Source organism: Morone saxatilis, unplaced genomic scaffold (genome assembly GCF_004916995.1).
Source record: "Morone saxatilis isolate NCDOM2014 unplaced genomic scaffold, NCSU_SB_2.0 Contig9, whole genome shotgun sequence".
NCBI classification, from domain to species: domain Eukaryota; kingdom Metazoa; phylum Chordata; class Actinopteri; family Moronidae; genus Morone; species Morone saxatilis.
The window spans coordinates 6,441,851-6,453,962 of record NW_023340268.1 but is presented as its reverse complement, the minus strand read 5'-3'; the positions used below and the strand labels follow the sequence as shown (position 1 = coordinate 6,453,962).

At 41.2% G+C, this 12,112-nt stretch overlaps 1 protein-coding gene across 1 annotated transcript; it reads right to left on the bottom strand.

Moving 5' to 3' along the window:
• Window positions 1-3,881: 3,881 nt before the first annotated feature.
• Window positions 3,882-8,275, bottom strand: LOC118342306. Its single transcript, XM_035680797.1, has 2 exons — window positions 7,953-8,275; window positions 3,882-6,097 (listed from the first exon to the last, which is right to left on the bottom strand). Exon 2 carries the CDS (start codon window positions 6,091-6,093, stop codon window positions 4,300-4,302), a length of 1,794 nt encoding a protein of 597 aa, XP_035536690.1. The 5' UTR covers window positions 6,094-6,097; window positions 7,953-8,275; the 3' UTR covers window positions 3,882-4,299.
• Window positions 8,276-12,112: the final 3,837 nt, after the last annotated feature.

Below are 12,112 nucleotides of genomic sequence, written 5' to 3'. Positions count from 1 at the left end.
ACTAAAGACACTGAAGAATGGCTGATCACTTTTTCCTAAATATTTAAGATGGACAGAATTATTTAGGATTAATTAACAGGACGGTTCAACCAGGTTGAAAACACATTTTCTTATTTACCTCAGTGGTATTTAACCATGTATATGCCTTTGTTTTTTTACAGGTTTAAAGACCACCTACAGGATTCCTACCTTTTACCCCAAAAATATATTTTAAAAAAATGTATTCCCTTTTTAGAGTGAGATAAGAAGATACACTTCAATGTTATGTCCAGAGACAGGACATGGTTAGCCCAGTGTAGCAGAAAGACTGGAAGGAGGAGGAGGTAGCTAGGATGACACTGTCATTTAGGCTATCTAGACTCCATCTCCCTCTTCAAACAAACAACAACTCTGCAGCTGAACGTCACAAAAACAAAAGAACTGTTCATTAACACTTCCAGCACCCACCGCACAGCCCTCATCTCCTCCCACAGCCCCACCTGCATCAATAATGAGGCTGAGATGGTGAGGTGCTTCAAATACCTTGGACTCACTCTGGACAATAAATCGTGCTTTGAACAACACACCACGGACATTCACTAACGCTGCCAACAAAGACAAAGACTCATCCGCAAACTCTATCTGTTGCCCCCCACCTATCTGCTGCTGCTGTATAAAGGTAGAACCCATTCTCCTTTACTGTTCCACTTGTGCCTTTAACATGTTAACTGCCTCCAATAGGAATAAACGTATACGCATCACAAACAGTGCCTCCAGCATTATTGCACTCCTCACCCCCAGCCTCTCAGACCTCGACAGCAAAGCCATTACACACAGAGCACACACCATAGCGCAGGACACAAGGCACCCCCTCACCTCATCTTTCCCATTGCTCCCATCTGGGCACAGACATGGATCACTGGCCTGTAAAAGGGCTCGCTATGGCACAAGTGTTGTCTCTTTTGCCATAGCATTACTCAACAAATACCTCGGTAGCCGTTTTGGATGTCTATCTTGTGTTTATGTTGTGTATGTGTGTACGTATGTATGTGCAGACAATAAAGGATTTATCTATTCACAAGCATGTTTCTTTCCAGAATCGACCAAACCAATTGTGTTTCTCTGGTAGTTCCATTGCCAATTGTTCACATAGCAGTTTAGCTATACTGTACATATAAAACAAGCTATTACATACTGTATATAGTAAGTACATACTATCAAAAACACATTCGCATAACTAAAGCTATCAAACTGCTACACATTACACATGTGACAGTGTGCAAGCTACAGCATCTGCTACATGGAGAGTGAGCAGTGAAAGACTTGTTGATGAAATCTCATACTGTACCTTTCCTCTCAGGGTTTTATATTCAGGTCCTTCAGCCACTGATACTAGTGTAAAAATATAACTCTCTCCTCTCAATGATCCCCAGACAAGCTGGCTTTTGTTTGCACTATAAGCAGCCTGCTGGTTCCTCGCTCGCTCTCCCTGTCTCATACACAGTCACTGCTAAAGCCAGGCATTGTTTCAGGGCAAGATAATAGTATCAGTCCTTGACGGGGGAGTTACAGTCGGATTGGCACCAGCTGTTAAAGCAGCCATACTTCGTGGACCCGATTAGATTACAAAATTACACTCGATCTCATCTGACATTAATTATTGGGCCATAATACGTGGCCAACCTAGCACTGTGCTTTACAACCCAGAACTACAAACAAATTGCATGGTGCCCCTCTGCAGTTAAACATGTCCAGAGTTAACAGAGACATCTAAATCTGCTGTCATAGTGTCCAGAGTACTGGCGGGTAATGTGCTGTAGACTTTAATAGGCAATGCAGACAGCTTAATCAGTATCCCAATCACTATTCCCCATGGAAAGGAGAATGTTTTCCACTGTTGGCCATTGTTGCCAGACCACCATCGGAGATTTTTGTGTTTGTAGGATCTAGTTAACTTGTACTGGACTGTGCCTATGCTGAAAGGTAACACTTTTAATTTCCTCTTCATATCATCGCTGTAGATTTTAGTCTCGCTTACATGGAGTGGATACCATTAACTTTTGTAAAACACAATACCATGTAATTACTCACTTTGTAAAGCTTATAATGGTTAATTCATTTTGTGACAGGTGTTGATTCAACTTCAGGTAATGCTAAAAGTCAAGGGTAATGCTAATGATATTATCTATTCTGCCTGTGAAGCCATTGCCAAAGCCTGTCATAGCTTATTCTGTGTGCCAAAGACTTCTATTGTCCAAAATCTATTAAAAATATGTAATGCAGTGGGTGATATTAAAATTAATGCAGGTACTAGTTTATTAATTCCCAAATACACGTCCTACTATTGTAAGTAGTAATCCATGGCAGAAAATAGTCTCTCTCTCTCTCTCTCTCTCTCTCTCTATACATATATATATATATATATATATTTCTGACCTTCAGTAGGAACTAATTGGCTTGGGGCTGAGTGGCACAGGGTAGGGAAAACACTAAGGATCGAAAGACAAACCAACACATTGTTGATTTTTGACTTTTGATGGAATTTGTTGACCTAAAATAAGAGTTATTGCTGTGTTGTTTTGAACTGCATTATGCCGTGAGACATTGTTACAAACCAACAGAAACACCCCTTGAGCTGACAACACACAGGACCTTGACACTGATAATCTAGGCCTGCAACAAATGATGAAACAAGGATGAAATCACGACCTGAGTGAAACATCACCATAACAGTAATTTCATGCGTCCTCCATGGTATGACTCACACAAAGGGCAACTTTAAAACCAGCCAACGCACTGCCATCTGTCATAGGCAGCACACATCATGAGAAGGTCCCTCTTCATCTGTAAAATGATATATACCATCACTCTAATTATTGCCCATCTGTTGTCACTGACTACAAAATCCCCATGTAGAGCAGACAATGGGCAGCAGAGGGAAGCCACGGTAGGGAAGATGTAGGTAGTGAGAGATTTACCGAGTGAGGCAGTGGAGAACAGAGTCTGAGATTTACGGCAGGTCTGCTGCCTTTGAGACGGAGACACCTCTAGAGCCGCCCTGGCTCGTTCCTATTAAGATTAATAATGCTAGTATTTACAAGGCCCAGATCTCCCCTCAGAACTCTACCGTCCCAGTGCCAAACCACCAGCAGGACACAGCAGAGAGGCTGACGGAGAGAAAGGAAAGAGCAGTGAATGAGTGTGTGTGAGAAATGGGAGTGAGAAAACACAGTGTGCCTCAGTGATTTGCCACAGCAGTTCTTTGTGATGCTGTGGTTTTTAATGTTCTTACAAGCAAGGACAATATTTTATGTTTCATTAAATCCTTGATGTGCTAAAGTGCTAAAGTTGAGTTTTCCCCCCATTTATTTCAATTTGAACTTATTTAACAGCTTCCCAGGACTGATAAATGGGAATTATTTGTTCCTTAAAGCAATAATTTGAAATATTAGGGAATGCTATGCTTGCTTGCTCAGAGTTACATAAGAAGATCAATACAACTCTTATACCTGCCTGTAAAATAAAGGGCTTCAGGCCAGAAACAGCAGGTTAGCCTAGCAAAAGACTGGAAATATGGGGGAACTGCTAGCCTAGCTTTGTAAGAAAGTACACCAAAATCTGCCTAACAGCAGCTAAAGCTTACAAATTAGCATCTTATTTCTATTTAATCCATACAAAAACCACAAGTTGCAGTTCAACAGGGTGAATATTACTTCTCCCAGATATAGTTCTAAGCTAAGCTACCTTGCAGTTGGAAATAGCTTAGAAGTACCAATCTTCTCATCTAACTTTTGGCGAGAAAGTGAATAAATTCCTTTAATTCTGTAGGAACATACTTTTGGGAGGAAATGTTCTACTTTCTTGACACAGAATAAAGTAAAAAAACCAGAACAGACAAAAGGTTTATCTTCAATAAATACAGTGGATTTATTTACACCATGTAAACACTTTAAACAGAGAAGATTAGACCTCTTGTTAATCTGTTAATATTTCATATGGCGATTATAAAGTTGATACATACGGTACTATTGGAAACTGTAATAAAAAAACCTACAAAATGAGTATGCGTCGTATATGAGTAAAACATGTGAATTTGATTCAGATTCAGTCGCTCCTTGTGCGTTTTCCACAGGCCTTGAAGTGAAGAGAGGAATGTGAGCGCAGTGCAATCATAGCTGAGACTCAGACTCACTCATACATTTCAGGGGAATTTACATTTAATCTAATAAGCTGTCTGTATTTTGTATTTCTTTCAATTTCCTGCACAATCCTTGTGGTCTACTCAACATAGCTTCAGATATCTCATTTTACTTCATCTTCCTACTGAGTCTCGGACTGAAATGATACTTTCCTCTCTTCCTCGCTCTCCAGTGGAGCATACTCACAGTCACTTGGTTCTAAAAGGTTCAGATTCATCTGTACAGCTACCAGCTTTTCCACCCTGTCAGCCGAGAGAGAGCCTTGCACCTTTGTATTGCCAAAGCGCGACTGGATGCGCTCGCAAGCACATGTTGTTGGTGGGATCTGGAGTATAGCAGAAGCTACAGCGGACAGCGGCTCAGAGGAACACAGCCCTTTCCACCAGGTGGACGCGGACACGTGCTGGCACGAGCTCCATATCCCGGCCCCCTTCCACAGACCCTGCTTGGCCGAGAATCTGGCAAAGCTGCCGAGCACTTTACCCTCATCGAGATGGAGGTGATGTGACAGGTTGGATATCACGTAGTACGCACTGTTTATCTGCTCCCCGGACAGCGTTTGCTGTCCGACGTGCTTCGGGTCCAGCATGTACGCAGCTGCGTGGATGGGCTTCACGCAAAACTCCTGACACCTGTCTAATGACGCCATGACAGCTTTCTGTTCGGCGCAGTGCAGCACAGACCCGGACAGCGTAGCTCCGATGTGGTATCTTAACTGACTGAACATGTCGACGACACCAGAGAGCGCAGTGTCGTCTCTTTTCATGTAATCAATGTAATTCCCAATCAAGCAGAGCAGGTTTTGACTGCTGCTTAACTCCTTCCAAAACGCTGCATCCTGTACCGTGGCCCTGACGGATGCCTCGATATCCAGTGTGGGTGAGACGGCCATGTCTTGTAGAGAGTTCCGGCCCTCCAGGAGGCTGCTGATCATGTTAACCACACCAGTCCAGTCAGAGCTAATAGGCAGCGCCAGTGTTGTCCCGTTAGCAGTGTGGTTTCTTGTCTTTGTAGTCTGCCAGCATCCAAAGGTCTCCGCTAGTATTTTCTGCTCTCTAACACACCTCGCCACCTGCTCAGCTCTCCTGCACAGAGCCTTCATAGATGGCTGCGCGACGACGTCGTCGAAGAGCTGCCGGACGCCGCGCGCCGTGCAGCCGATAGCTGATATGTGCGGGAAGGCTTCCTCTACTTGAGCCCAAGCTGCCATCATTTCCGGGGCGTCATCGGTGACGACACTGAAGACCTTTTGTGGCCCCACTTCATTTATAACTTCTTTCAGCTCCTCGGCAATAAACGTGCTTGTGTGCGTCCTCTCCTTTGTCTTTGTGCATTTGTAGAACATTGGCACAGGAGTTGCAACAACATAAATGATAGTTCCGGTGTCTTTTATGTTTGACCAGCCTCTGCACACGATGGTGACACAGTCTGCTTTCCCTATGGCCTCATGAACCTGGCTTTGTACCCTGTCATACTCACAGTCCAACAGATGAGAGGACAAAGCCTCTCTCGTGGGTGGACAGTAAGCAGGCCGGAGCACGCTGAAAAATCGCTTCCAGTAAATATTGTCTGCGAGAGTGAGGGGTGAAGACGTGGCATACAAAGCTCTTGCAAGGCACTCATCAGCAAACGCCTGGCTGCGCTGATCCACTGAATCAATGAGGAACTGTCCCCCAGGAGTGGCAGATGGTAAGAACGAGAAGGAAGGAACAGGAATGGAGGCAGAAGAGCTTCCATCTGGGCCCGGTGACTGCTGCGAAACCACCGAGTACTCCTTGCATTTGTCTAAATGTATCTGCATCTTGGTAGCGTTCTTCGTGTATGTCTTTGAGCAGTAGTTGCACATGAAGGTCTCCCTTCCATCTTTAATAGCCGGGGTGAAATGCTTCCAAACACCGGACTGCAAGCGTGGCATTGTCCTGCAAGGGTGATAAGAAGAGAAGACAAACATTACCTATGTATCACATTGGTGAACTGACACCTTTTGTGTGTCTAAAAATGAGTGAGCAGGACTTTTGGGTGTTTTTAACCACACACACACACTGATGCCAACATGATTTTAAGAATGTGTTTGTATGATTTATGATGCTGCTGTTAATGTGTATCATTATCAGATCCTAAGTTAATTATTTTGTTAATTAAAGAAAATAGTGACAAAATGGCAATCATTACGTTCAAAAGCCAAAGGTGACGGAGGTAATCAAATAGCTTATTACCCCAGATCAATACTGAAAACCTTGAACAATATTCTGTTGTACTATCAAGAAAAGGAAGCCAGCAAGAAAAGCAGAAAATTCCCACATTTGCGAAAGCTTGCGGAACAGAGGATATTTGGCATTTTTGCTTGAAAAATTACCTTAACAATTAATTGATTTTCAAAACAGCGGCTGCTTGTTTTTCTGTCAATCATCTCATCGTTTTAAAACTAATTGCTTCCGCTCTAATGCTATTAGAAAAAATGCTGCATTTGAAAATTGAAAAATCTATATCATTATAAAAACTGTGAGGAAACCCAATCTCCCCAGAGGTAGCAGCTCGATACACCTGCTGCTAATGAACTGACAGACAAACATCACTGGTGACAGCTTACAACGTCAGGACTCAACCTGAAGCTAAAAAACTGTTTGAGAAGATGTAGCCGGAAGGTTTGTGCATTTTGCTTCGCTCTATTAAAAAACCGCACTGAAAAAGAACAAGCATGCATAAACTTGGGTCTCTCATTTACAATGACGGCCGGCAGAGAGGCAGCAACAGGAGGCAAGTTGATACAAGAAGTAAAACATACATACAGCTAATGCAAAAAAACAATACAGTTAAACTGAGCTAAAACAATATATACGGTATGTGCACAACAGAGATTAAAGTACTGTGTTTCAGAGAGGTAAGTTCAAAAGCAGGTGCAGTGATCAGAAACCATGTAGTGAGTTGTTAAAGGAGGATAATGGAATAAGGGTGTGCAGATTTAGCAACTTTTGCAACTGGTTTCAGTCGCTGCGAGCGGCCAACTGAAAAGAGTGACGGCTGAAGGAAGTGTTGACTTTAGGGGTGTCCAAAGTAATGAATTTGGTCAAATAGAAATTGCGGTTACTGTGGGAGATGTAGAGTAGAGAACAGACATATGGAGGGGCCAATGATAGTTTTATAAATGAACAGATACCAGTGGATTGTATGCCTGGTGTGGAGTGATGGCAGTGACGAGTGCTGAAAGAGGAGCTGATCACAAAGCGGATGATGTCCACTTTATTGAGAATAATAAAGTTAGGTTGTACAACTCCAGGCCAGTTCAAAGAGTGTTTTTTCTCCTTGTTGTTTTTTGAGTATTCTTATAGACGTAAACGTTTCTTGTGTAATTCTCAAGCAAAAAGCTAAGATTTTGAAAAAAGGAAGACAAAAATATGTTCCTTTGTGTATTTTCTTCTATTATTTGATCTTGTTGAACATCTCACGACCACTTACATTCACCTTAGGACCCTCTTGGGGGTCTTGACCCCCAGGTTGGCAACCAGTGCCTCAGAACATCTGTAAGTACATTATTGTACCAAGTTTCTTCAAAAGTGAAAACAGAAAATTTAACACAGTGCAGAATTTGTTCAAATAACTAACCTCCTACTCCCTGTTTGGAATTTAATTTTAAGATGAATATATTAATGTTAATATTAATGTTAATTCATTACTGCCAGGTGCTTTAAGGTAAAGAACTTTACCTATTAGCTACAGAAAGTTATACACACCACACTAATAAATAAGCAACTAGCTGTTATCTTATTCACCCACCTTTGTGTACAGACACTATTCCACTTTGCCAGCGGTCTGAAAGCACATTAAAGCCGCCTTTGGCTCAGTCCTGCTGTGATTCTATCCAGCTCAACTTAGTGTAACATTAGCTGTTTTTGGCTAAGTCGGTAGCCTGCAATAACGTTAGCAAAGTGGTTGAAATGAAGGAACAAAGTGTCCCCGGGTCGCGGACTGTCTGCACGTTTAAAGTAAGCCGTCACACGACCTGGATTACGTAGACGTTTGGAAATGTGTCATCATTTGGTGAGAGAGAGAAGTGCGTTACAAGCCTTTGTTGTGACTGTACCGTTAGCTAACTACTACTTCCTGAAACCCAACGCTCCGTCGAGTAAGGGAGCTCACGTGGATCAATAAACAGTGGACTGTGGAAGGTGCGGCGAAGAATAGAATGCCTTTATTGTCACGTATACACATGTACAATGTATTAAAAAGCCAACTCAGTAGCCCATGCAAAAACAGTCGTAAATATAACATGGGACATAAAGTATAGGGTAAAAAGAAAGAAAAGGAGGTGAGGTGCACAGTGCCAGTACATTTTGCAAAATAAATATGGTGCTATTATACAGTGTTATATATATTGCCCATTTGGTATGGAATATTGCACATTGTATGGTATTGCACAGTAGGTAAGGTTTTTTAGTATATAGTAATAGTGAGTGAAGAGAGTCCGGGGGTTGGGGTGGTTTAAAGGAAGTCGAAATGGGAAATGTTTGAACGAAACTGTTAATTGACAGGTACCTCTGCAACTGGAAAAGTACAGAATGGTGATTATACACAGTTTGTAGTGGAGAGAAAGTGCTCTGAATTGTTCCTGGAGCTTTTGTGGAGTGTAGGCCTTATTCACAGTTTTTCCTCCTCTCCTTTCTAGTCTCATGAGGTGATTAGGGTCTTATCATTTGTCTGTTTTCTTCCCTAAAACAGCTTTAAATGTCTTTTTTTTCATATAAAAAGAAAAAAAAGAAGCTTGCATGGCTTCTTTCATTAAATGCCAACACTGTTGGGTAAAATAGACCCTATTCACATCCTGACATGTCAGAAGGAAACGCACAGGTGGGATTGATAGCATTGATTATGGCCTCATCCCATTTAGTTTTTCAACTCCAAGGCCTTTAACTGAACAATTAGTTCCACCTGTGCCTTTCCTACCACTACAATTCCAAATATCACTGAAAAAGGTATGTATTAAAATATCATTTTCAATTCAATTTCATGCTTAGATCTGGGAATTTGGTAAATTTACCAACAATAAAGTCTGACTGAGCAAAAAATATGAGTGTTTAGAGGATTAGATAAGCCAAAACTTATATATTAGTTTTTACATATTATCCAAATCACTGAATTTGAAAGTAAAACTGAAAAAAACCATGCACTTCCAGTACAGCTATCTACCTGTAAGATAGCTAGTTTATCAAAGTTGAATCAGGAGGTCTGCGCATTATTTTCATTATTGATTAATCTACCTAATATTTTTGTTTCTTGTAATAAAGGTTGCAACTTCTTGTTTATTATAATATGCAACAAGTAAAAGCAGCAAATTCTCACATTTGAGAGGCTGAAACCAGCAAATGTTTGGAATTTGTGCTCCAAATATGACTTGCACTATTAATAAATTATCAAAATTGAAATTGCTGATTCATTTTCTGTCCACTGACTACTAGATTTATTGACCAATCGGGTTGTTACTTCTCAAAATTTTGCCTTTCTTTTCTCTTGCAGATAAATTTGACTAACCTCAGACTTAAAATATGTCTGACAACTGCAATGAAATGGTGGCCAAACCTAAAAAAGTATGTTCTGCAAGTATAAAGCAGGTACTGTGTTGCACTAATTTGGCCTAGATGAAGGCACTAAAACCAGATGGATGTCTCATAGTTTTTAAACACATGTAGTCAAAGTTCTTGTCACTATATATTCACCAAACCGCTGGTGTAGGTCTGTATTGGTTTCGGTGTTAATAGCCCACACTGATTTGCTCTAACACTAAATGACAGTGATTATCTCTAGCTCTGGGTCACATTTCAGTGCCATGTGTCTGTCATTAGTGACATTTCTGGAGTTTATACGGTGTCCAGGTTTTTGTGGAGCAGCGAGTGCAGCCAAAGCAAACTAACTCTATCTAATTTTGGGGGCAATCCGAGCTGGTAATGTCAGGTTATATCACAGCACTCCCCATAGGGAGAATATTTACGTTGACACACTGCAGAGAGACAGAGAGAGAAACAGGACCTCACTAGAGCCGAGCGCTATTATTTTCTTGTCTCTCAGCGTTGGATTAAGTCGCCCAGCCCTTTTGAGAGCATCAGTATTCGAGCCAGAGAATTAGAAGTCCAGACCACAGGGACACCAGTAGAGAGGAAGCAGGATGATGTCATGACACAGCAGGGATCGAGGGTGATATTGGTTTTCTGGTTAGTTGGTGGTTTTGGCTGCTCTCAAGCCTTCTCCGCTCTCATGGGAATTTGTCTCGCATTTTATTCAAAGCTTATAGGTTTTTTTTTTTTTTTCATACTTAAATGACTTGATAGGAAATTCCACTGGGCACAGAAGCAACAACACAATAAAGACACGTTGGAGTAACAGAATTAGATTTAAAGCACAAAAACACATTTTAAAGTATGATAAATCTTTTTTTTTTTTTTTTCTCGTTTCGTTCCAGATTTAGGCGTCCCCGAAGCAAAAGCTTCCGCTCTAATCTGATTTAATGTGCGACTGTAACAAGACGACGTACCAAAAGCATTTTCATGCTGGCATCTTGATTTAACTGTCACTCTTGCACTCTTGTGTTTTTTTGTATCAGAATACAGTAATAAAATCTGCCCAAACTGTAATGATGACACATAAGCCACGTCTATCTGGAGGTCGTTGGGGGGAAAATTCAGCTCAAAGATTAAAGTTATCGTTTAAGATCCAAGAAACACTTTCATGTCTTCTCTGCGAAATGTCCCCCCTCTTTTTTTACTTTAGTCTGTCAGGCTTAATCCCTCAGCGCTAGTTTTGGACCCAAACACTTTGTGACATAAAAGCCTTTCAATTACAGTGTAAAATGCACTTCTTTAAACATGAAACAGCGCCACACACTCTTGGCTTAGAAAGGCATTAGGCCACTCAATGGAGATGAATGAAATGGTATCATTTTATTCCACTTTAATGGCCAATCTCTGCTTCTTGGAACTTAAAGCTAAAATTACATCATGGGACTCTGTTAGCAATTACTTGATTTATATCAGAGCTCAGCTACATTTTAAACAGGCTGAAAATAGCTTTAGTTAGGTCTTTGAGAGCAGTTTATGGGAAAACATCACTTACTGTATGTGAAGGCTGTATGTTCTGCTCTCAGACAAAGCCACTTGTTGTGAGAGTTTTGCTTTTAACACCAGTTTCATTTGTTCTCTCTGTCTGTGGTTGACATTTATTATTATAAAAAGTGTTTCCATATTGTCATAAAGCTGGTCTTGAAACAGTAAGACCTTTTTTTATATGTTAGGCACATCTGGATGAGCTCTCACTGTTTGTTTTTCTTTTCTTGTATTTTTTGTTAGGACACACTGAGAGCTCTACTGTTGCTCCCAGCTTCTATTCTCAGTTTGTTATCTCAGGAATGCTAATTAATGTCAGATAATTATTTGATATTGCTCTCCACGACATGTATGAGACAGTATTCCTCATTCCCAAACATTTCAGGTATACTTTGATGAGCTCCATTCATGACTGACTTCTGATTTAATCTTGCAAACACTACTACATTCCAGTTCAATTAAAAAGCCAAACATCGCTGTCGTCGTTCCCCAGCAGCTGTGCAAAGGCAGGACAGATGCTTCCCACAGCCTCTCCCAGTAAGCAGTTGGGATCCATCCATGGCAATTATAATCCACCACAACAGTTGGCTGAGTGTAATTCATTATTTTAAGGTAAGCATGAGCGCATAGTTTAATACAGGATTAGGCTAATTAATGATCATCAGCCCATTCTTGAATAAATATCACAGCTGTGTTCCTCCACAATTTAAATCATTGATTTCTACCCCTGCATGCTCTACCCTTACCACCCAGCAGAGGCCACTGTGGCCAAGCTCCCTTCACATCTCTCTTGCAGGCTCACCAAGGGATCTCAACTTGGTGGAAAGGGGCTAACGCAACACT